The sequence below is a fragment of the Puma concolor genome, chromosome A1, assembly GCF_028749965.1.
Source record: "Puma concolor isolate L17-30 chromosome A1, mPumCon1.1.hap2, whole genome shotgun sequence".
NCBI lineage: Eukaryota > Metazoa > Chordata > Mammalia > Carnivora > Felidae > Puma > Puma concolor.
Genome location: NC_141667.1, coordinates 133881072 through 133908074, shown reverse-complemented (window position 1 = coordinate 133908074; position 27003 = coordinate 133881072). Strand labels below are relative to the sequence as shown.

At 36.3% G+C, this 27003-nt stretch overlaps 1 protein-coding gene across 2 annotated transcripts in view; it reads left to right on the top strand.

The window, feature by feature from the left end:
- Window positions 1-27003, top strand: part of ADAMTS19 (ADAM metallopeptidase with thrombospondin type 1 motif 19) — a 247466-nt gene that overhangs the window by 180262 nt on the left and 40201 nt on the right. For both annotated transcript variants that reach the window (XR_015250415.1, XM_086704877.1), the window contains exons 16-18: window positions 748-828; window positions 14378-14535; window positions 18794-18947. Coding sequence is in view for 1 of the 2 variants with exons in the window: in XM_086704877.1 (XP_086561003.1) it covers window positions 748-828; window positions 14378-14535; window positions 18794-18947 (393 nt within the window). In the remaining variant the exon portion in view is untranslated. The remainder of the gene's footprint in view (window positions 1-747; window positions 829-14377; window positions 14536-18793; window positions 18948-27003) is intronic.

The window sequence follows — 27003 nt, the reverse complement described above, 5'->3', positions numbered from 1 at the left end:
AAAGTAGGTGTCTGCTGTATAACTATTCTGCACTAAACGAAGTCTTAATTGTGACTTTTTCTGCAAACTCTCTTTTATCTCACTTTATCTTTTTATCTTATTTCACTTCAAGTGTTACATTCCTCACCTCTGCTAAAAAGGGTTTTGTAACAAACACTTAATTGGGTCTTGCTTCTAGCTGTTTGACATCTTTCAGGGTGATGCTAGATTGCAAGGTGCAACCTTACACTTTCTTGTCTCCAGCCCCAGTTTCAAAACCCTTTGTTAATCTCCTCAGGGAGTGCTTGGGTCTCTCTTGTCCTATTCTCAGCTACTCCAGGGACCTGATCCTGCCAGCTGCATTCTCTCCAGCTGCCTTTCCTTCTTCCCCACACATTCTAACTTAAAGGAGTTTCATGAGCAAAATCTGAAGTTACTTATTTTGTTCCATGATCTACTGTGTTTCTAACTGAGCTCTACCATTGTGGTTTTTCCCCCTCCTACTTCATAAGAGATCAATGAGCCTTTATGTTTTTTAACATAAAATACAGTTACCTTTTTGCCCTTAATACTGCTATAGACTCGACATCTTTCCAAGAAATTTCTCTCCTTTCAATGATGACAGCGTTTGTATGCATTTTTTTCTTTCCATAAGTATTGAAATACCATAGCAAAAACCAAAACCAAAAGAAAAAAAGAGCAAGTCAATTAAGAAAAGAGATCTTAAGAGAATTCAAGATTTATTTCGTGTTTTATTGACTCTTACAGGTTATGTAGAAGTGCTGGTGATACCTGCTGGAGCAAGAAGAATCAAAGTTGTGGAGGAAAAGCCGGCACATAGCTATTTAGGTAACCTGACACAGAGCCGATCCAAGTACGAGCCCCACTCCCTGCCCTGACAGTTCTGTAATGACGAAGACATCAATCTGTTTCTAGTTACATGTTTGAATTTCCCAGGAAGCACCTCTTGTCATATCGAGTAGGAATTTCTTTCCTTCTCTCCCAGGGACTTATCAGAGCAAAAGCAATCTGGTTGTCTATTTGGGAGAGTATAAATTGCTTCCACATGTTATGCTGTGTTATAAAAAAAAAACTCATTGGAGGATTTAGGTATGTTTTATTTCACACATATGCAGATATATTTCATAAACATGTTTATTTCATATATTCATATACACATTCACATTTATTGCACGTACAAATGCATGTATGTGTGTGTCTGTACATATGATTCCTTTAGAAATAGAAAATCTTGTGGGATTCTCAAAAAAATTCTGACATACTGAAAGGAATTAATGTTTTGATGGGAAATGATGCTGTTTCCTTTCCTCACTTTAGGTATATTCACCTATGAAGAGAGTATTTTAAATGTTTAAGTATTGCATATGGAAAGAATTGTATCAGCTATTTTAATTAGGCCAATTAATGATTTAAATATATGAAAGAAAATGCTCAGTTGCCAAAATACATATTGCTCACATATCAAAATTACAAACCAATTCAGTCATATGAAATGGTTGTCTGTAGTTATGGCATCCATGGATTAAAGGGATCTAATGTGATTCGGTCTGGTAAAAGAGTAAATATTCTACGTATAAGATCATATCATCTGCAATCAGAAATAATTGTACTTCTTCCTTTCTGATTTGAATGCCTTTTATGCTTCTGAATTCTGTTTGTTAGTGTATTGTTGAGAATTTTTAAATCAGTGTTCATAAGGGAAGCTCCTGTGTAGTTTTCTTTTTTTTGTAGTGTCTTTGTCTAGCTTTGGTATCAAAAATGAGCTAGGCCTCCTAAGTGTGAATTAGGAAGTCTTCCCTCCAATTCAGTTCTTTGGAAAATGTGAGGATTGATGTTGGTTTTTCTTTAGATGTTGCATAGAATTTACCAGTGAAGCCATTTTAACATCCAGTAATTTTCTTTTGGGGGATACTTTTGATTACTGATTCGGTATCCTTTCTAGTTATAAGTATTTGTGATTCGGTCTTGGTAAGATTTGTGTTTCCGGGAATTTGTACACTTCTTTTAGGCTATCCAATTTGTTAGCATATAAATTTTTAAAATTTCTATTCAAGTATAGTTGCCATACAATATTCTATTAGTTTCAGGAGCACAATATAGTGATTGGACAGCTTTATACATTGCACAGTGCTCACCGTGACGAATGCAGTAGCCTTCTGTTACCATATGGTCTTATTATAATTAACTGTATTCCCCAAGCTGTAATTTTAATCCCCATGACTTATTTATTTTATAACTGGAAGTTTGTACCTCTTAATCCCCTTTACCTATTTTGCCCATCCCTCCACTGCCCTATCTGTCTAGCAGCTACCAGTTTGTTGTCTCTATTTATAAGTCTGTTTCTGTTCGTTCATTTGAGATTACATATAAATGAAATCAAGCCATCTTTCTCTGTGTGACTTATTTCACTTTGCATAATACTCTAGGTCCACCTATGTTGTCAGAAATGACAAGAGCTCACTCTTTTTTTTTTTTGACTGAGTGATATTTCATTGTGTATATGCACCACACCTTCTTTATCTCTTGGTGGACACTGAGATTACTTCCGTATCTTGGCCATTGTAAATAATGCTGCAATAAACATGGGGGTGCTTATATCTTTTTGAGTTAGTGTTTCCATTTTCCTTGGGTAAATAGAAGGTGGAATTACTGGATTGTGTGGCATTTCTATTTTTAATTTTTTGAGAAATTTCTGTACTGTTTTCCACAGTGGCTACACCAGTTTGCATTCCCACCAACAGTACATGAGGGTTTCTTTTTCTCCACAACCTAGTTAAAGCTTCTTACTTCTTGTCTGTTTGATATGAGCCATTCTGACTGGCATGAGAATTATTACAGTACATTTCTTACCATCCTTTTTATTTCTGCAGCATCGGTTGTAACGTCCGTACTTTCATTTCTGACTTTTCAGTTGTCTTTTTTATTTTTCTTTCTTAGTCAAGTGCAGCTAAAGTTTTGTTGATTTTGTTCATCTGTTCAATGAACCAATTTCTGGTTTTGTTAGTTTTCTCTATTATTTTTCTATTCTCTATTTCATTTATCTCTGCTCTAATCTTTTTTATTTTCTTCTTTAGGTAGTGTTGGGTTTAGTGTGTTCTTTTTCTAGTTCCTTAGCTTATAAAGTCAGGTTGTTAACATTATAAGATCTTCTTTTTTTAATGTAAGCATTTGTTGCTCTAAGTTTCCATCCACAGCACTGCTTTTGCTGTGTCCTCTACATTTTGCTATGTTGTGTTTTCATTTCCATATGTCTCAAGATATTTTCTAATTTCCCTCATAATTTCTTCTTTGATCCATTGGCTTTTTGAGTGTTGTTTCATTTCCACATTAATGAATTTTCCAGTTTTCCCTGTTACTGATTTCCAAATCATTTCCCATTGTGGTCAGAGAAGATACTTTGTATGATATCTATCTTTTAGGACACAGGTATCTTTTTGGGGGCCATTATTTATGACCCCACAGTCACTAATTTCTATCCAGGAGTTTATACCACAACTAGTTCTTCTTGATAGTTGCCTTTACCACTCTAATACATCAGCAAGTCCTGTCAGTTACTCAGATATATCACTTTCTCTCCATAACCACCGTGACCCACAATCAAGCTACTCTCTGCTGCATTGTCCTGCTTTATTTTCTTCAGAGCACCTACCACCATCACCATCTGAATTTTCTTCTCTGTTTGCATACGTGCTTTTATATTGTGTATCTTCCAGTGTTAATTTTGAAGGCAGGGATCATTTTTCTCAGAGCTTTATCCACAGTAACTAAAGCAGACTCTGGCACACAGAAAGTAATAAAGACTTTTTTTGAGTGAATTTTAATTAAAAAAAGATGGTTCATACTTGTACAGTAATTAGTATGGGTGAGTTCTTTAAATATATCTGCTAAATAGATCTTCACATGTCTGTGAAGTAGGCACCACTAATTTTTTTTTTTTAAATCAAAAACTAGAGGACCAGAGAATTTAAGTTTCTTTCCCAAGATCATACATCTAAAAAACCATGATCTTAAATTTAAGCCCAAGCAGTGTGGCCATTTTATCTTGTTCCTACTGTCTCTTTTTACTTTTTGTTGTTTTTTTTTTTTTTAATTCATTGTCTCTCACATTAGGCTTGTGATTTTAAAGTACATGTCCTATCTGAACAAATTTTCCTTGAACTTCGCCCCCAATCTCCCTCTTTCCCCCCATTTCTTAACTAATGAGATCAATTGTATAGCGTTAACTCAGGGGAATATAAATCATGAAGTGGTGGTTTTCTTCTCCCGTCACTACCTCCAAGTATGCCAGATCCCATCTTCTTTCCCTTATGTATATCTCTAAACATAAATCTCCAACCACTTTTTGTTATGAGAAGAGCATTTAATTTAAAAACGGAATCCCATGTCTTTTTTTTTTTTTTAATTTGTTTAATGTTTATGTACTTTTGAGAGAGAGAGAGAGAGAGAGAGAGAGACAGGGCATGAGCTGGGGAGGGGCAAAGAGAAAGGAAGACACAGAATCTGAAGCAGACTGCAGCCTCCGAGTGTCAGCACAGAACCCAACATGGGCCTAGAACCCACGAACCGTGAGGTCATGACCTGAGCCAAAGTCAGACGCTTAACCGACTGAGCCACCCAGGCACCCCAGAATCCCATGTCTTTGTTATGTCTCTGGCCTCATGATTGTCACTTTTCTTTGTGCTTAGAATTAGGCATAAGTTACTAGGGTCTCTTACTTTTTAAGGAAATAGCATGAGTGCTCCTGAACCGTCTGAATACTACTTGGGAGATTCATGTTGAAAATAGAAGTTTCCTTACTTCTTAACTGAATCAATCACAGCTACCCTGATGAATTAGGAGAAGGGTGCAAGGATGAAGAGAAAGTGGCCAGTGGTATGATCCAGTCACAGACTGGGAATGGGAAGAACTCAGTGGCTTCTAGAGACATTGAAGTAGTTGAGCTCATGAAACTTGGTGAGAATGGGTGTGTGGATAGAAAGTAAAGTTCAAGGATCACTTCTAGGTTTATGGATTAAACAACTGGGCAAATAATAATGGCATTTACTGAGATAGCACACATGGATAAGAGGAAATTTTGGGGAAAAATGGCACAGTATTAAAATCCTCGATTTTAAGCCTAAAATCTTAGATTTCAAGCCTATCGTAGAGAACACATATCATAAACCACATTTCCTAAAGGCTTCTTTGGACATTGGAAGGAAGTTATTGAAAATCTTTATCTGAAATAGCATCAGGAAAATGGATTATTTCCTGGAAAGCTGATCTTTAACAAATTAACTTGTCTATATAAAACTATAATTTCATTGGAGACAGTTAATTCCCTCCCAATACAATTATTCTTTTATATTACTCGCTGAATTGTATTCCCATATGTAATTATTATCTGCATTTCTGAATATCATGGCTCAGTTTTGTTAATAATTAATCAGGAAGTCCAAAATGGAGAGTAGTTCAGATCGACCATATGTTATATCTTTAAAAAAATCACTGTAGCTTATGATTTTTAAAAGTCTAATAAAAAAGGTCATATGGGTCCATTTACCTTGCCTGCAGTTTTGCCTGCAAACCACTATGGAAAAACTTTTCACTAAAAACACTTTAAACTGTTGAGCAAATTACAAAAGGAGGAAAAAAAGAACACTTTTTTAAACTTACCTCTAAAATGGAAAGAAATTAAGGAGCCTTCACGTGCCAAAAACAAAGTAAGAACAGGAAGCCAAGTATTAGCCTGACCGAAATCCCACTTAAGCTTAATCCTGGTGACCAGTTTAGATTTTGAGCCCCAGGATACACGGTGGACAGAAAACAAAGCCTGAGGCTCTATAAAGTAGAGGCTCTAACAGGAGACACCTAAATAAAGCAGGACCCCAAAGGACTACAAGCTCAGCGTGAAGGAGACAAAGAAATGGATTTGCTCCATCAAAGATCAGGAAATGTGTTTGATACTAGGTGGAAGTAGAAAATCAACCTCCCTGAGGGTTCGTAACCCAAAGAAAATGCTCCTCTGGATTCATAGCACCATTTTACCCAACTATGAAGTACAAAACTCCAAGACATTTATTTTAATGAAGTTACCAAGGTGGCTGGCATATGCAAAGGCAAATCCTTTTTGAAGTAATGCGCCTTCAAACCAGGCCTCAAAGGAATTTTATAAGGTTCAACAAATATAATTTTGTAGTAAAGAAATGTTCAGAAAACACAAAAGGGAATAAACATTATGAGCAGTGAACATAAATAAACAGTAAAAATAAGGGAGAGCAGAATCAGATATACATTTGCATCATATACAGAAAATATAAAACTCTTGTAGTTAATTGTTTTAAAATATTAAAAATATTTTTAAAATATTAAAATAAAAATATTTTAAAATATTAAAAACATTTTTAAAACAAAAATATATAAATATTAAAATTTTAAATAATAAAGTTGTTTAAAATATTAAAAATTTATAATATTAAAATATTTTTAAAATATTTCATTAAAAAATTAAAAATACTAAAAATAAGCAAAAGTGGACTAAACACATATTCAAATAGCCAAGTACAATTTTCAAAATTAAATTTTAAAAATTCAATCAATAGAATACAAGATAGAAGAAAAATAATAGAAATATACAGAAAAAAATGAAAAAAGAAAGCACAAAAGAAGATAGTGTAAATAAAACAAAACATACTAGCAGTCTTAGTATGCATTTAAAAACTAAAATCTCTAGTTAAAAGACAAAAATTGTCAGACTGGATTTTGAAAATAATTCAGGTATATGGTATTCATCTAAGATTCACAAAAACTGAAAATCAAAGAATGGAAAACTATACTAGGAAAAATTAAAACCAAAAAAATACTAATAGAGCCATAGTAATATAAGTCAGAACTCACTTTCAAGGAAAATGCATTGTCTGAGGTGAAAGAAGTCACAGAATAATTACCTAAGCATTTAAGTCATCATTAAATAATATAATTTTATAATTATATGAACCCAGGAATATAGCTTGAAAGCTTTTAAGCAAAAATTGACAAAGAAAATTGGGAAAATTTATCTTCATAGTGAAATTAAGCACAAATGTGGGCATGAACTGACTTCTAAACATAGTGCTGAGGCAGCACAGAAGAGAAAGATATTCTTTAAACAAATAATGCTGGAATAACTGGGTATTTATATGAGGACTAAAAAAAATGAACTTTAGCCCCTACCTCTTATCATACATAAAAACTAAGTCAAAATGGATTGGAGATCTAAACAAAAAAGCTGAAATTCTAAAGCTTCTAGCAAAAAAACATAAGAGAAAACCTTTAAGACATTGGGCTTCACAAGGATTTCTTTACAATAGATGTACAAAAATACCAACCCTTTCACCCAAAAATGAATGTGTTTGATTTCGCCAAGAGTAAAACTGTTGCTCTTTGAAAGACACCATTAAGAAAATTAAAAGGCAAGCCATAGTGTCAGATAAAAATTTGCAAAAACTTACTTTTTCTAAAAACACTTGGCTCTAAAATATATAAAAATGTGATTTTCCTGACTAATAGTTACAAATAAATCCTTTCTTTAAATGTTTGTTTTTGAGAGAGACAGAGCACGAGTGAGGGAAGGGCAGAGAAAGAGGGAGACAGAATCCAAAGCAGCTTCCAGGCTCTGAGCCATTAGCACAGAGCCCAAGGTGAACTCATGAACCTAGAGATCATGACCTGAGTCAGTGGGATTTTAACTGTCTGAGCCACCCAGGTGACCCTAAATACAAATAAATATTCTTAATCAGTGTGTTACTTATGAAGGTAACAATGAAATGCAGGTATTTACACGTTATCTTTTTTTTTTTTTTTTTTAACTTTCTTTATTCATTTTGAGAGAGAGAGAGAGAGACAGAGCTAGAGTGGGGGAGGGACAGAGAGTGAGACAGAATCTGAAGCAGGCTCCAGGCTCAGAGCCCCAAGCTCTCAGCACAGAGCCAGATGCAGGGCTTGAATTCAAAACAGCAAGATCATGACCCAAGCCCAAGTCAGACACTTCACCGACTGAGCCACCCAGGTGCCCCTATATTTGTTATCTATCTCAGGAAAAATTATTTTTAGGAAGGAGCCCCTCCTCTTCTGTTTTCTATTTTGTTTAAAATTGGTAGTATTTTTTCTTAAATGTTTGAATGTTGGTATTTTCTTTGTGGAAAGGTTTTTAAAGCCCAACTTAATTTCTTCAGTGTATGTGTGTGTACCATATATATATATCCAGGTGGTTTTTTTCTTGAGTCAGATTTGGTAATTGGTGTCTACAAAGAATTAACCCATTTCTTTACCTTCTCAAATTTATTGTCCTAAAGCTTTTTTTTTTGTCATATTTTCCTATTATAATGCAGTGTCTGTGTTTGATCTTTTAAAATAACCAAGTTTTGGTGTCATTGATTGCCTTTGTTGTTGCTCTTTCTTATATATTTTAAGGTGGAAACTCAGATAATTGATTTCACTCCTTTCTTCTTTGCTGTTATGACAGTTTATCTATCTAAACACTGCTTTAGCTTCATATCACAATTTATAGATACTGTAATTTTAGTTAAAAATACTTTCAAATTACCATTGTAATTTTCTGATTTGACTGACCCATGGGTTATTTGTAAATGTGCAATTTAATTTCCAAATATTTGTAAGTTTTTTAATAGATATTTTGTTACTGGTTTCTAGTTTAAATCTGTGTGGTAAGAAAATACATTGAGTTTGATTTCAGTTGAGACTTGTTTCAATGACCCATGTTGGTTAATGTTCCATTTATACTTTAAAAGATTATATTCTGCAGTTGCTGACTCTTCTCTAAGCATCACTTAGCTCCATTTGGTTTATATTTTCTATATTCTTGTTTATTTTCTTTTTGCTTTATAAATTAGGAAAAGAAAACTATTGAAATCTCTGACTGAAATTGTGGATTTGTCTGTATCTCCTTTCAATTAGGTCAGTTTTGCTTCATGCATTTTTTTTAAGATTTTTTAATTTTTATTTTTAAGTAATCCCTATACACAACATGGGGCTCGAACTTACAAGCCCAAGATCAAGAGTCTCACGCTCTAGTGACTGAGATAATCTGGTGCCCCTTGCTTCATGCATTTTTTTAAAAAAAATTTTAAATGTTTTTATTTATTTTTTAGACAGAGAGAGACAGAGAATGAACAGGGGAGGGACAGAGAGAGAGGGAGACACAGAACCTGAAGCAGGCTCCAGGCTCTGAGCGCCAGCACAGAGCCTGACATGGGGCTCAAACTCATGGATTGTGAGATCATGACCTGTGCTGAAGTCAGACGCCTAACTGACTGAGCCACCCAGGCTCCCAGCTTCATGCATTTTGATGCTCTTTCTGTTGTACACTTAGGATTGTATCGTTTCCTTAATATATTTTTAATGGCATTTAGAATTTTGCATTTGAAGTAAGTTAAATTTAAGTGACATTTAAAAAAAAATTTTTTTAACGTTTATTTATTTTTGAGACAGAGAGAGACAGAGCATGAACGGGGGAGGGTCAGAGAGACTGGGAGACACAGAATATGAAGCAGGCTCCAGGCTCTGAGCCATCAGCCCAGAGCCAGACGCGGTGCTCAAACTCACAGATGACGAGATCGTGACCTGAGCTGAAGTCGGACGCTTAACCGACTGAGCCACCCAGGTGCCCCTTAAATGACATTTTAAAAACTCCCTTTTTTATCTCTGGAAATCCCTGAAGTCCATGCTGTCTGGTATTGATATAGTCAGTATATCTTTTTTTATGATTAGTGTCTCATGCTTAAGTTTCCCTATCCATTTAGTTTTAATCTACCTATTTTTCTGAACTGAATCGAGTGGGGTCTTCTTTTCCCCTTCTGGCCTGACAGTCTCTCTCTTTCCACCAATATCCTTAATGCATTTAAATATAATATAATTATGGGCATAGTGAATTATTTTCTGTGTTTTCCATGCCTTCTTATTCCTTTTTCCCTATTTCTCTGTCTTCTATTTTTTAGCCTTACACTTACTCTCTTTTATTTGCTTATTAGCTACATATAACTCTTGTTTTATATCTTTAATGGTCACTTTAGGATTTACAAAATGCATTTTTTAACTTCTTACACTCTCTTTTCAAATTATATTATACCATTTTACATATAATATAAGTTCCTTAAAACAGTGTGCTTCCCTCTACCTGCTTCTCCTCCTTTTTGCTATTATGCATTTTATTTCTACATTCCGTCTAATCACTTTATTTCTACATATGCTTTAATCACCAAAACAGATGTAATCATTTTTACCTTAAAGCCAATCATCCTATAAAGAACGGATTAACGAAAAAGCTTACTTAAGTATTTTTATGCATTTACTGGTGCCAACATTCTTCAGGCCTTCACATAGACACCCATTTCCACCTGGAACCATGTCCTTTCCACTTGAAGAACATCTGTCCTTTTACATTTTTTTTCTTAATGTTTATTTATTTACTTTGAGAGAGAGACAGACAGAGAATCCCAAGCAGGCTCTGCACTGACAGAGCAGAGCCCGATGTAGGGCTTGATCTCATGAACCGTAAGATCATGACCTGAAATCAAGAGTCAGATGCTAACCCGACTGAGCCACCCAGGTGCCCCTGTGCTTTTTCATTTCTTGCAGAGCAACTCTGCTGGCAGAAAAATTATCAAATTTTGTTTTTCTGAGAGTGTATTTTTTTTTCCTTTCTGAAGGATATTTTCACTGGATATAGAATTCTATATTTTGTTTGGTTTTCCTTTTTTTTTTTATTTTCTTCTTTCACTTTCAAGGTAATGTTTCATTGTCTTCTGGCTTGTATTAGTTCTGATAGTATATCCAGAAAGTTTGTAATCCTTTTTCCTTATATATAATGTGCCTTTTTCCTCTCTGGCCAATTTTAAGATTATTCTTCACATCATTGGATTCCAGCAGTTTGATTATGATATGCCTTGGTATGGCTTTCTTTGTGCTTATCATGCTTGGGTTCCCTTGTACTGAATAGTACAGTAAGTTTATGGTGTTCATCAAATATGGAAAAAATTGGTGCATTACGTCTTCAAATAATTTTTCTGCCTACCACCTATTCTCTGGGATGCCAATTATACCAATGTGAGTTTATCACATTTCCTGTGAGTCTCTTCACTTTTTCAGACTTTATTTTTCTCTTTGAATTCCAATTAGTTTCTAATCTATCAGCTGCTCTTCAAGTGTACTGTATTATTTTTCAATGTCTAATCTGCTCTTAAGCCCATTTAGTGAATTTATTGTTTCAGAGATTTTGTGTTTCTATTGTGAGAAATTTGATTTGCTCTTGTTCTTACAGTTTCCATTTTTCTCTTTAATATTACAGATTTTTCTTTAAATTCTTGTGCATACTGAACATATATAATAGTTGGGGTTTTTTTTAAGTCTTGGTCTGCTGGTTTCATCATCTCTCTGATTTCTGGGTCTCATTTTATTAACAGATTTTTTCCCCCTGATTCTGGGTCACATTTTCTGACTCCTTCACATATCTAGTAATTTTTTGGTTGGATGCTGGACACTGTTAATGTGACAGTTCCGAATGGCTGTTGTTTTTTATTGAGTGTTGAGTTTTATTTTGCTGCCCACTCAATTTAATTTCACATCAGCTTAACTTCTTGTAGCTTTTATAAAGGCTTTGTTAGGGTGGGTCCAGTGTGGCCTTTATTCTGGGACTAGTCCAGCCTTATTTCTAAAGTGCACATTTTCTAAGTGCTCCACTGAAGTCTCTGTGTGTTCAGTAAGACCTACCCACTCTGAATGAATAGAACTCGTATGTCTTCCAACCTTACATGAGATCCAGGAGCTGTATAGTTTCCAGGCCCTATGTAGTTGCTTTTTCCCAGCCTTGAGGAATCTCACCACACTTATTTACACCTTGGTATTTAGCCACAGGCTCAAAGGAACACCTCAGCAGATTTTTGGAGCTTGACTCTGTGTAGCTCCCTCTTCTCCAGTACTCCATAAAACAGATTCCAGATGCCTTAGCCAATTTGAACTCCATTCTCTGTGTCGTCATCTCACTGAAGCCGTTTCTATCTGTGCTTTTCTTGAGTTCCCCTTCCCTGTGGTTTGGTCTAGTAAAAATCTTCAGGCAGAAAGTCAAACAATTTTAGAGATCTCATTTGTTCTCCTTCTCTTAGGGACCTCAGTTCTCTCCTGACATTGTCCAGTGTCTGAAAACAGTTGTTTCATATATTTTTAGTTTTCTCATTGTTTAAAGTGGGGGAGTTAGTACACTTCCATTTTTTAAGGTATGACCAGAAACAGGTTTTCTAAAAACCCATTTTAAAGCTAATGAATTAGAAACAAAAACATAAAATAAGAAACATCACATACACAGAGTGTTAATTCTTCATATGAGGTTGCTATTAAGCTTATAAATTATGTGGATTTTCAGGTACCTGTGTGTTCCATTTTGAGGGGAATGCAGAATTCCAGAAATGTCAGTTGAGTCTAAACATTATACTATAGCCACCCCCGGAAGGTTTTTAAAGGCATTTTTATTAGAGATTTTCAGGAAATGTTTCTTTATAATTATGTCCTGAGTATATGTTGAAATACAGGAACAATATGGAATTATATGGACCACAGTTACCAATCTAGGCCAAAAAGATTTCTTAAAATATTTAATAGATTTTAGAGAAATATAAGGAAATATTTTATCTTTTAGGCAAAATCATTTTTTAAATCAGTTTAGCATTATCTGAAGTATATCCATTTGTAGATGGTAATAGCTATTTGCAAAGTGGTAAGAGTTTTCTGTCACCATTATTTCCCTCTCAAATTTAAAATTCAAGGTAAAAGTGAATACTTACATATTTTTCATAAAATATTAAGCATATATGTTTTCAGATTTATCTAAAATGTACTTTATGGATAGTACATAATAATCTTATTATTTGGTAGAAATTAATATTGATAAGGTAAAATTTCAAAAATTTTGTTGATACATCACTTATAAAGTGGAAATATTAGCACCAGAAAAATCCCTCAGTGGACCAGAAAAGCCTTAATAGAGAATCAATAATTTATTTTGTTAATTAAAAATTTTAAATGCAAATGCAAATGACTCATAAGCAAATGAAAAATACCTTTAACCCCAATAGCAACTAAACAAGAGATTTTTTTTAAATCTATCTTGTTCATAATTTAACTCCTGGTATTTCTCCTCACACATGTTCTTTTGCTTGTCTTTCCCATCTCATTATTTGTTGTCATAACCCACCTGTTTTCTCATCCTAAAAGTGTTGCATCATACCTCATACTTCCTATCACCCACGACAGCCAAGTCATCATCACATATTATCAGTTTCACTCCAAAATGCCTCTTGGTATTTTTCTCCAATACCTGAATCCAAGCTACCATTACTTTCAGTTGGGCTACTGTGTTAATGTTATATACTGTCTTCCCCATCCAAATTTGCTCCATATCGGTCCATTTCTATACAACATTGTTCACAAACTTTTATAGCTTTGTATTTTTTCTTAGGAAAAAAACCCTTAAAACATGAACAAGGCCTGTAAGGTCCGGCGATTCCTTAACCTCTCCAGCCTCCTCCTATGATCCCCTTCAGCGCATCTGGTGTCCTGCATACTTGCTCCCTGATTCTCACCAAGCTGTGACCTTTAAGGCCTTCCCATGTGTAGCTCTCTCGGTCTGGAATGTTCTTTCTCTGCTTCTCTTTTCCCCTGGTTAACATCCTCAGGAAATGATATCTTTCAGACAGGTTTTCTTCATTCTTCCCACACGAGTTTCAGCGTGTTCCAGTTAGATTAGAAGTTCAATAAAGCCAGATAACATATTTATAATTGTTAATTTGGGGAGGTCCCAGAAGTTTTGAGCATTTCCTACTTTATAGCTGATAGCTGATAACTGTTCAGTCATGATGAAATATTATACAAGAAAAAGGTGCTTCCATGAGGTATTTGAAGCTGGGTACTCTTGATCACTGTTACAGAAGCCTAAATTGATGCAACATTTGTGAAAATCAATTTAAAAATATTTCTCACAGTCTTTAAATGTTTAACATATTTGGGTCTGTAATTCCAAATCTAGGATTCTGTCTGAGGCAAATATTCAGATATACACATTATACGGTACATTTATCTGAGCATTATTTATAATATAAAAAACTTGGAGATGGTCAAATATTCAATCCATGAAGATTAGCTTAAACAATATTTAGGAAGATTTATTGGCTTACCTTATCAAAACATTTTCATAGAACTATGACATAAAAGCCTTCAATTAACCTTCATATAAATGTGTCTTAGAGAATTCAATTATGTGGAAGAGTCTGGAAGTTTCAATTAAAAAAAATCACTTGAAACAAAATAAGGACATGTTCAACTGTCATAATATTTTTGAACCTCTTTATAGCTCTACGCGACACTGGAAAGCAGTCTATTAATAGTGACTGGAAGATTGAACACTCGGGAGCATTCAACTTAGCGGGCACTACTGTTCATTATGTAAGACGAGGCCTCTGGGAGAAGATCTCCGCCAAAGGTCCTACCACATCACCTCTACACCTCCTGGTATGAGGGGACGAACTGATGACATTGCATAATCCGATTCCTATGGCAAAGGGCTTTCCCAATGTACCTTGTCTAATCTTTTTTCCAAGGTTGAATTGTCAGGTAGACATTCAAAGTTATCCGAGAGGTGGGTTTTTAGGTTTTCATTTTAATGTATTCTTTTTTTTTTTTAACGTTTATTTATTTTTGAGACAGAGAGAGACAGAGCATGAATGGGGGAGGGTCAGAGAGAGAGGGAGACACAGAATCCGAAACAGGCTCCAGGCTCCGAGCGGTCAGCACAGAGCCTGACGCGGGGCGCGAACCCACGGACCGCGAGATCATGACCTGAGCCGAAGTCGGACGCCCAACCGACCGAGCCACCCAGGCTCCCCTCATTTTAATGTATTCTAAATCACGATGTCAAAGCCAGAAATTACTGGGGGAAGAACAAGATGTTTTAGGGAATTCACGGACTCAAAGTAGAAGCAAATCATCAGGCAAGAAGGAGCCTATTTTTTCTAAGAGGAATTTTACTAACAGCATCTTAGTGAATCGCTAACCAGAGTGGATGTCTGTAAAGACAGTGTTATAGTGTGGCCAATCATAGCAGTTCAAGCATCGATGGAATGGGCATTTTCTGAATCTATATAAAATGCCTTTGATAAAATGCCTTTGATAAAATCCCTGGGAAAAGATTTGGTAAACACGTCTAACAGTGCTTCCAATCACCCTCTTCTGTTCTCTTATAGGTGAATTGATTCCTGTAAAGAATTAGGAAAATTTGAGTGTTTCTTACTACCATGTAGTAAAAGACTCAGTATGAGGCAGGACCGAGTATGAAGTGAAGGGAGCAGAACGCTGGGGCTCTGCGTCCCAGCTGGTGGCCGGTTCACATGCCCCTTTTGACCTTGATCTTTGCAGTCACTGGTAATGCCTCGGTAGCCAAGCACTCACTGCACAACTGGCACGTTCTCCATCTTAGTGGCAAAGTCTGAAATTCAGACACTTCAACACCTCCTTAAGTCCACACATAAAAACAACTCTAAAACACAATCAACTGACTGTTTATTTGGAGTGTAGTGTGCCCCATTACTTAATATCGGCACACAATTTAAGTTTTGAATTTGTCTTCAATTGGAGACATCTGTGTTGCTGGTCTAGGAGCCAGAGGTTCAAATCACATATCAGCCCGTTTGCTTTTTCTGCTTTAATGTTCCTGCAGATCACCTGGGGTTCTTGTTCAAATGCCCATTCTGATTCGTTTCATCTGGGGTGGGACATGAGCTCTGCGTTTCTGACCAGCTCCCAGATGATGTCACTGCTGCTGGTCCAGTGACCACATTTCAGATAACAGTGTTTCATGGAACTGAAATCATAGACCTTACCAACAGGAAGGAAGGGAGCCAAGTGAGATGCATGGGGACCTTCTGCTCCAGATCTTAATAGTAATGATCATACATACCACTCACTGAGCCCTGAGTCAGACACTGTTCCAAAGGGCTTTGCCAAAGGGCTTCATTAAAGCATTTAATCCTTACAGTAACCCTGAGTGATATGTATTATTACTGTTCCATTTCACAGATTAAAAAATAAACTTAGTATGAAATAGGTTAAGTAACGGGCACAGCGTCTCACTGTAAGTCATTCAGCTGTGAATAAACCAGGTGTTAATCAGTCTCTCCTGATATAAAGCTTAGATGTAAGTTCTTCACACCAGACAGCATGGGATCATAAGTATGCATATACTTTCAATCATTATGTTCTTCATCTCCTCACAGTTTCTTTGGATCCTGTTATTTAATTTGAATTGGAAACTCCACTCTGTGCCCTATGCCATCTGGAGAAAGAAAAAAAAAGTGACTTAACCAAACACTGTATGACCAACATCTGGCTCTTTCCATGATTGGGTCACTTATAATAACAACATTATCAACAACAAACCAATTTTTAATGCCTGGGTTGCAAAAAATGCCACCGGGTAACCTGCCTTATATGAATGTAACCTACATTTTTTATGGAACAAGACCGGTGCTCTTTATTAAGTCTCTAATTCAAAATCTTAAAACGGTCTGTGAGATCTCAGTGTTGGGCAGAGGAGTTTCCTTGCTGCAGAATCCTTAATCTGCCTGGTAATTACCAAGGTTTTTCCTGGAAGCATGAAGCATAATTAAAGTCAGTGAACTATGTCTAAAAGAAGGCATCTATGTGACCTGGATTTATTCAGTAATCCAAGGGAAACTGCACTTCTAAGATATTTTTCTTTAATGACTATTACAGATTGAAAGCCGGTACTGAATTTTGAAAGGCAATACCTTCTGCTGCCATGCTTCAAAATGTGCCCCTCAACTGTAACGCGGTCACACTTTCCTTCTCGCAGAGATACACTGCCAAACTCAGATGGTTTAAGAGCGAGCTAATGATTTTGTAGCCAATGTCTTTATTTTAAATGGCATTAGATATTCAAGGACAATCTAAAGTTCTATCAATGAAAAGGTAGTTTTTTAAGGAAAAAGAGACATGTTTTCATTAAATTAAAGAAGTTGGCAAATAGCTGTAATTTATGTTCCTTTTATCCCTTTAAAAACTATGTAATAGTCTGGTTATGTCCATAAACAAGATAAGTCAATCTCTATCTCTCTCTCTCTTAACTCATTTAGCCCCAAGTCACTTATAACTGGCAACATCAAATGCGATATTTAATGCCAAAATCAACACTGTGATGTACTTAGAATGAGTATCCCAGTATGTTATGTGTACGTGAATTTAAAAACTATTATTTTTATTGATACAACTGATTTATAATTCCAGTATGTTAGTTCCCAGATCCACATATTAAAATCTATCTTAGCATTTCTGTTGATAATATTGAGCAGAATATTGAGGGGAAAAAAGCAAAGAAAATTAACCCTGGGCTCGTAATTTTTTTTCCCATTGAGTGTTAACTGTAAATTACCTGTCATTACAACTCCCTTGATAGAGGTTTAATATCCAACAAAGTTCTTTAATAATTTAACAAAATATAAATTTTAAATAATGATTTATGCATGATATTGCATTGTATAGATTCTCAGATTCAAAGAAGTAATATGTTCCATGGAGTTGACATATTTTGTGTAAATGTACTTCTAAAGGAACATATATTCTCATTCATTCTTTCATTTAAAATGAATATACTTCAGGCATTTTTCTTTCATTTATTTTATTTTATTTTTTATTTTTTTAAAGTTTTTATTTTTTTTAGTTTATTTATTTACTTACTTAGAGAGATGGAGGGAGAGGCAGAGAGAGAGAGAGGGAGAGACAGAGAATCCCAAGCAGAATCCACACAGTCAGCATAGAGCCCGATGTGGGGCTCAATCTCACAAACCATGAGATCATGACCCAAGCTGAGATCAAGAGTCAGATGCTTAACCTACTCAACCACCCAGGCACCCCTCTTTCATTTAAAATAGACATGATTGCCCAAGATGATGTCCTTCTAATCTTGGCACTGGGCACCAGGGAGGAGCAAAACAGACATGGTCTCTGCTTATGTGCTAGTCCAGTGTGGCCCAGTGTGTAGTTATCCTCATGCATTTTTCTTGGTTTGTTGCACTGTTTACATATGTGTACCTAACTGTACCATTATTAAGTTAATATTTATTAAAGAGTTCATTTTAACAAAAATTTCTTTTCAAATGAAATGATCTTTGCTGCAAATGGAAAATCAGTAATCTTGCCAAAATTGGAAGTTAACTTTAAGCAACATGGAAAAATATTGTTGTTCTCTGGTTAATTTAGACATTCTCTATCCCTTCTGGGGAGAAGTGATTCCCAAAGTCTTCTATCCTCCTCCTCTACCAGTGACACAGGGACTTTCTGTCCATCTTTCTGTTTTATATGAGTGGAAGGTCTACGTTTGACATTAGATTATGGCTTATCTCTTGAAGTTAGGTAGGACAGATAGCCCCGTTCCCTCCACTAACTTCATCTTCTACATGTATCATAATTTGGGAAATTGCCTAGTCCATTCATAGATTAAAAAAAAAATGATCTGGTATCTCTGACCTCATTAAGTGGGCCATTTTTCATGTTGTCTTTAGCTCAGAGGTAAATGTGTAGCACCAGTCTTTTCAGAAGTATGACACTTCGATGATTTCAGTAATAATGTCACAATTCTGCATGTAAAAAGAGCATGTAATAAGTGTTTTAAGATATCGGTATCCTTGGTATTAGACTTCACATTGTCTGTGCTCTCCTTTAACCCATCTGCCTTGATCACTCTTATATATTATAGGTGCTGCTATTTCAAGACCAAAATTATGGTCTTCACTATGAATATACTATCCCGTCGGACCCTCTTCCAGAGAATCAGAGCTCAAAAGCACCCGAACCCCTTTTCATGTGGACGCACACAGGCTGGGAAGATTGTGATGCCACGTGTGGAGGAGGTGAAGGATTTTCCAATATTTATCTTACCAAAACTGTAGTTGTTTTCTGATTACTCACTGAGAATTAAGACAGCTCTGCAAACCCTTCTCTGAAATTCAAAGCTCCATAAAGGAGTGGAACCTGAAAGTTTTTTGTGACACATTTGGCCCCTAAAAGCCGAACTCTTCTGTGGCAAAATTGGACGTGATTTGAAAAAAGGCCATTTACAGTGATTCATTGCATTGCTTTGCGTAAATATTAATGCATTTGCTTGCAGGGTTGCCCTAGACCCCACACAAGCTGTTCCATCATGCATCATGCTTTTATAGTTACTTTCTGTATTTACTTTTTAATTTTCTAGAATCTTAACAGCTTCAAATTCTGGAGTACCTCTACCCACAAGAATTGTAGACCTGCAATAAATATAAGGGTCCTGTGAAGCAGCAGCCTCAAGCTTGCTTCTTTGCCACCTGCATACTTAGGGTGACTAGACGGAGCACATGGAGGACATCATTTCATTCCCCCCACTGCTTTCTTCCGATTTTTCAAAAGTATATGTCACTATTTTCTATAAAATATGGATGTATCTCAAAACTTCACTCACAGGTTTTAAATTATTTTTTCATGGTAGAACTTAAGGAGGCAAAAGCCCAAAATTACCTCGGCCTAAAATGTGCGCCTAGCAAATCACTTAATCCTACTAATGAGATCCTTGATTCCCAGAGATTCAACAGATTGTCACTCTCAGAGCCCGTTAGGCCAAGGCAAGATCTCAGGTCATGAGCAGCATAGTATTTCCGTTGTGCTTTGTACCTCATAACACATTTTCTATAGTTCTTTAGCAAGAGCTTCTTTTGAAGGCTAAAAGGAAACATTATATTCAATTATACCAAAATATAGAGAAGTGGAATATCAGTTTTGTTTTCCAGGCAAAGAAACTGTTGATATACATACCCTAAGTGTGCTGCGGCAGGAGCAGGCAAAGGTACAAACCAGACTAGCGTGTGGGGGAGAAGGTTTGGGGGAAAAGGAAAAGGAAAATATATAATACGAAGAAGTAATATAGTTTCAAAATGTGAAGAATACGCTCGATGAAAATTAAGCAAGAGAGAAAAATAAATACGGGTTGGGAGTTGGGAGGGGGTAGGTGCAGAAAATAGTCTGAGAAGGCCTCAGTGAGGACACCACACTGATTTAAAAATCTGTAGTGACTATGGATGGGCACAAGAGGGTGTCTGGTGGGGTGTCCGGTGGGAATGGGTTCCAGGCAAAGGTTCTGAGGTGGGAGTAGAGCTGGAATGCTCCAGGAATAGCAAGAATGCTAGCATGGTTCTCCTTTACTGAGTGATGTTATGTGCCATTAGAGGATTTGAATAGAGAAGTGGCTTATTCTGGTTTATGTTTTAAAAAGGTTTTTCTATGTCTGAGTTGAGACTAGATGGAATAAAAGAAAAGAGGAGAAGTAGATCAACCAGAAAGTTATTGCAATAATCTAAGAAAGAGATGATAATAGTTTGGCCACAGCGGTAGCAGTAGACATAGGAGGAAGTGGTCAGGTTCTATATATTTTTTAAAGTAGAATCAATAGAATCTGTTGAAAGGCTAGATGTGGAGTGTGAGAGAAAGAAAGATGTCAAGGATGACTGTGATGGCTTTGACCAAGCAACTGGCAGGACAAAGTCACCATCAACTTACCTAGGAAAGCCTGTGCAATAGCAGGATTAAGAAAGAGTTTGATTTCTAACAGAAGTGTGAGATCCCTATGGGACATCTAAGTGTGACATCAAGTAAGATATGTAAGTTGGGTGGCCGGGAGAGAAGATCAGACTAGAGATAGAAAATATATGGTAGGTATTCTAAAATGCTGAGGCTCAAGTCACCTAAGGAGTGAGTGAAGAGAGAGCGACGCTACTAAAGGATTGAGTCTTGGGACACTCTACTCTTTAGACTTCAGAGAGAGAAGGAAGCAGCAAAGCAGGTTAAAATGAGTAACCACCATCATAGGAGAAGAAGCAGGCAGAAGAGAGTGCTTTCAGCTAAAGTTGCTTTCAGCTCTTCCTGGGGACGAAAGAAGTATTGTAACATGGCGATCTGTCCCATTAAGCAGAATATAGGTCTTCAGTTTCTTTTGGGGGTTGGCACCCTCCTTACTCAAAGCTGTTTCCCAAAGGAACATTAGAAATCAAACATGGAGCAGGTCAGTGGCTTCTCTCTGGTGCCCCCAAAGGAGAGGTGCCGGGCTCAGCATGAGACGTGAGGGCATACAGGAAGAACCTCTAGAGGAAGTAAGTGAGAAAGTGATTACTCACTGAGAATTAAGACAGCTCTGCAAACCCTTCTCTGAAATTCCAAGCTCCATAAAGGAGTGGAACCTGAAAGTTTTTTGTGACACAAAAAAAAAAATGTAAGTGAGAAAATGTTATAAGAGGGATAGAATGATCAACTCTATCAAAAACTAACAGGTCAAAAATACTGTAGACTGAAAGTTGACTATTACATTCAAATATATTTATTATATTTTCAGATGTATTTATTTTATTTAAATATATTTATTATTATATTTTCAAATATATTTATTTGATTTAAATATATTTATTATATTTGAAATGTAGAGTCCAATGATGATCCTGACAAAAATAATTTTAATGAAGTAGTTGAGTCAAAAGATTAAATAGAGTGGATTCAAAAGAAAACAATCATGGTGTGAACTGGAGAAAAGACTCAAAGTAACTCAGGAAATCTTGCGGAGAGAGGAAAACAAAAATGTGGCAATAGCTGGAGGGGAATATGAGTCAAAGAGTTTGTTGTTGTTTTTAATAAGGGAGTCTATATATGATTGTTTGCCAATGTGCATTTTCTAGAATAGGACAAAAAACTAGTGATGCAAAGGAGAGAGCAAAAAAAAAAACTGCTGTTGTGATATCCTTGAGTAGGCAAGATTGGATAGAGGGAGTAGTTGACTACCTAGAAATATGGACAGCACATCCCTCGTAACAGGAGAAAGGACAGTATCTGAGCAGCAACAGGTGTCACGAGCTTATCCTTAAAGAACATCTTGCTGAGCATGAAGGTGGAACAGAAGACATTAGAATTTTGAAGAGTGATGTGAATGGTCACTTAAGACAATGAGAGAATGAATGAATTGGGTCCGTGTATTTTGATTTTTCAATAGCTTTCATGGTTCACTTGAAGTTAAGGGTCATGAATTTAGTGTGACTCCAGTCATCATAATAATATGTTGCCCTCCAGCTGTGTACAGCATTTAGATACACTTGTGAGTACGTTTGGAAATTGCCAGGTGAGTATAATAAAATGAGAGAACATGGTCCCAAGGTTGAATGCAAGGAGTTGAAAATGGTTGACCGTGGAATTTAGTTGTATAAGGAAGAAGGTAAAGGTATGAGGGGATTGAAAGACAGTAGAAAGGTGGTAGGACTGACAGACGACACAGCTCAGTGTGGGGCTAAAGAACTTTTAGACTTGGGGTACTCAAGGAGAAGGACTGGAAGTACAGGAGATGGTGACAGAAAATAGAGGTTAGGTTACGGAGGGGTTATAGTTTTGGTAATAACAAAATGAGGAAAATTGGTGGCTTGAGTAAAGTGAAAGGCAAGATCTCTGGGTAGGGATCCATTCAAATGAATACTGTAAACACAAAAATAGTGCCAGGGGCAGTGTTAGCAAATATCACAATCACCTAGAAGATAAAATCTTAGAGAGAGGGAGTGACCTAGGAGTTGATGCAGCAGCAAGGAAAATGTGTCACAGAGTCTGATCCAAAGGTGTAGGTTTAAAAAGAAGAAAGGGAAGATGGTCTGGTCATAGCAGTGAAGAGCTTGGACAGCCATGCCACCTCTCCATCCAAAGGTGTGGGACCTAAGTAAGAAAATGGCCACCCCGCTGGAAGTACAACAAACAGTACCCTCAGGAGAGAGGGGGAAAAGGTGGCAAGAACATGTAGAGGTACAGAGGATAGGGAAGAGGATTCCTGCCAGAAAGCTCAGAGCCTTTGGGTTCCCAGCCAACTGCTAGTACACCTGGCCCTCTCAGGTAGCCAGAGCAAAAGCAACATGGGGGACAAGAGAAGGAGAAGACACAGGACATACTTTGCTCCTGAGGATATAGAGTAATTACAGGGAAAGGATGTCAAATTTCTCTAGCAATTATAAAAAATGCTACCAGTCATCCTTGCCACAGTGAAGTTTTCATTGACCATGTTTCTCCAGGGACCCCATTATCGCCAAGTGACTTGGGATCCTCTGCCCCCCTGTCTTCTCTTGCTAGTGGTCCCATAAACACACAAAGTCCTGTTCCTCTGTTCCACCCATTCTTTAGTGATGCCAGGGCCCATTACAATTAGGGGGTTCTGCTTTATATCGTCTATCCAAATAAAAACCAGAAGCAAAATTAGAAACAAATACATTTGAAATGAAAATCTGTACAATTAGAATTTTCTCTTTAATACAACTCAGATAAAAGGAAGACCCGCCCCCATCCAATGGTGAGCTGCAGGGCAGTAGAGTGATGACAGGGTTGATAGTTCTTGTTAGACCCCTGAAAGGCATTCATTAAAATCTGTTTGTATTTGAAACTCTAAACAGAAAAATGTTTGCCCAGTAAATTTCGTTTTCCTCATTTTTTTTTCTTTCTTCTGCAATTGCAGTCAAAAAGGAGCTACATTAGAAGTAAACATACAGAATTTGTCAATCCTCATTTTGAATAAACAAATTTATGGGGGAGGGGTGGTTAAATTTTTTTTTTCCCAAAATCACATTCATTACAATCTAGATTGTGTTTTGCCAATTGCCAAACCTTAAGGAATAGAGATTTGCTACGTCTAGATATTCTTAAACATAACTTCTTAATTATCAATATGAGAAAATTTAAATGTGTAAAGATTAAGGGACTTCCCAAGGCCACATGCCCTGTGGGAGCAGAGTTCAAGTTAGAATCCAGGACTCCTAAACTCAAATCTTCTCTCTTCCTCACATCATATTTTCTTCAAGAGCAGCTCAAAAGGCTTAATGTCATTTCTTTTCACAAAATAGGTCAGGTCCCTTAGAGATCATATAAGTTTTGTTTTGATTCAAAGAGATGTTTTACTGAATCTGTTCAATGAGAAATTAGATATGTTTTTGTTTTTATTTTGTAAAATAAGTCCTAATTATACCCAGTCTTTATATGATTTGCGCTCGCACAGACCTTCTCTGTCAAATCTGTTCCACTGTGTTCATTCAACAGTTTTCAATTATCTCTATGTTAATAGGGTACATATTACTTTCAATGCCAAGATATTTCTGGGCTTTTGGTATTATTTTCCTTTGCAGTTCATAAATAAAGTGGATGGACAGGATTTCAGGAATCGTATCTTTTCAAACTTCGTATTGTCCATTTTATAGCCAGAAAGAGCTCTGTAATCTTTCAGCATATTCATGAATTAAAGGAGAGTCAGTTCAAAGCACAGAACATTGGAAACAGATTCATGCAAAATTTATCTTCAACAGCAAAGGCGAATAATAGCACTATTTTACTTCGCAGGACTATATTAAGCAAGAGCAAATAAAATATCACAGAGCTGTATAAAATTTCAATGTTTGACATGTTATTTTTTGGATTCTGTTGTAAGGCGTTAGATTGCCAGCAGTAAGGGGGAAAAAGAAATTTTTAAAAGGTACCTACTATCAGGTAGCTAAATTTTTATTGTAATGATCTTTCATGTCAGCGTCTCAAAACTGTTTTAGACTGAAAACCCAAATTAAAGTTAATTCACCGTGCAATATAGTTTTACTAATACTAGTTATTACAAGATATAAAAAGCCTTTAGAAGGAATATTTTTAAATATCAAATGGATGTTGATGATCTCAAGAAAAATTTTCCAACACAGTAACATGTATGCTTTTGACATCATCTTTTCAAATTCTTTTTTATTTTTTTTAATGTTTATTCATTTTTTTGAGAGAGAGATGGAGACCTAGTGTGAGTGGGGGAGGGGCAGAGAGAGAGAGAGAGAGAGAGGGAGAGAGAGGGAGAGAGAGGGAGAGAGGGAGACACAGGATCTGAAGCAGGCTCCAGGCTCTGAGCTGTCAGCACAGAGCCTGACACGGGGCTCAAACCCACCAACTGAGATCATGACCTGGGCCAAAGTCGTACGCCCAACCGACTGAGCCACCCAGGAGCCCCTCGTCTTTTCCCATTCTAATGATAGTTCTAGAAAAATTTGAAAGGGTGTATCATTTTATATTTTTGCATTGGCCACTAAAATGGGGTCCTTTTATTTTCAAACAGCTTAAAATGTATTTGAGAAATAAATGTTTACTTTGCATTGGTGTTCTAAAACATCTAAAAACTCTTTGAAGGACTGTTTTAAATTTATTTTGGCACCTCAGATGTAAGGTTTACTGGATCAAGTTCTTTTTGACATAAAAGACCTGTTTTAAGTGCTCTTGGAGTTCAGAAGCATTAGAGGTGTATCATTTCTTAATATCTGAGGGGGTATGTGGAATTAGCATTCCAAATACTGGATACAATAACTGCATTACTCTAGAGTTTATTTTGAGCTAGTGGATGAATTAATGATATAAAACCTAGAATAAGGACTCCAGAATTCCATAATCCCTTTTTGAAATAAATAAATAGTTAAACATGCTTTTAGGAAGACTAAAGAGATACAATTTGAAGGGAACAAAGTAGGTCAAATACCACATTCTTCACATAGTCCAATCCCTACCAGCTGACAACTCTCATTGTTGGCCTTGTATCATGAGATCCTTCAGACACAGCTTTCCTTGTGCGTGAACAGATTCTGAGGAGGATCCAAGCCTCCGGGTCCAAGTTGAGGAGACGTCTCCGAATAGAATACCCATACCTTTGCACTGGTACAGTTTGTTTCCATTTTTGCATCTTAAAGGCACCTTGCATGCACCACAGTAAATGTTATTAGTTGAAGAAAATGCACCAAAATATATTTTTTGTTCTCTGCATTATTTTACTTGAATATTATTTAACACAGTTTTGTATTCCAGTTTCTTTAATAAGAACATTTTATATTAATGTAAACTCTTTATCAACTTGAATTTTGATACCTACGTTATAATTCATTGACTGAAATTGCCATGGGTAACTGTGCCCCACAGTTAGTCATGTGGTTTGCCAATGACTTTTCACCATTTTAGGAACTAGTCTTGAGATGAACCTCTTAGCACAGAAAGTACTTTGGTCTTGACTTACATGCTTATATAGCGCTCATTGATTCCTTTACCAATACTGAATGTGGAGTCAGTATTGCTAAGTGGTCCATTGATGAGTGCTTTCTTCTTTTAGAGAATTCACTGTTCATTTAGTAGGGTCCAGATAATAGTAAAATCACTACACAAAGTGATATGGGAAGATGTAAAAAGCTTTCCAGGGCTATGCCTAGGTGCAAAGGCACTCAGGTTTGTGAGAATGTTTATTTCTGGGGTGTAAAATACGAGGATCGAGGAGTGGGAAGTAATTTGACCATTTTCTACTTTTTATAGAAAGAAGCTAGTGCATGAAAGTCCTTGAGTGTTATGCTAGAACTCAAGTTAAATTTATCTTGGAAGTTATGGGATCCCATTAAACTACTTATGTGCATGGAAATGATAAGTTCAGTTTGGATTATATATTGGGTGTTGAAAACAATACAAAATAAAAATATTTTCACTAAAAAAAAGATGAAATAGTCATTTTAATATTAAGCCCAAGCCCTGAGGGAAACTTTTTACAGAAATGTCAAAAAATGACTAAGAATCAAATGGAATGCACAATTTTGGAAGTTGACCAAGTTAGCAATTGTATGCCTAAAGAAACCCCTGCATTTTACATATTTCTAAGGAGTGCTCAGAGAAGAGCACTTCATCCTTATGAAAATATATTTACTTTTGGGTTACTTGTTTGCTGGCCATTGTGAGTTCAATAGAAAATAAATAGATAATTTGAAAGAAAATGATAAAGCCCAATGACTATATATAATCTCTGTCTTGTAGAGGTCCACAGTTTTATTTAAAAGTTTGGAACAGGGGCGCCTGGGTGGCTTGGTCGGCTAAGTGTCCGAC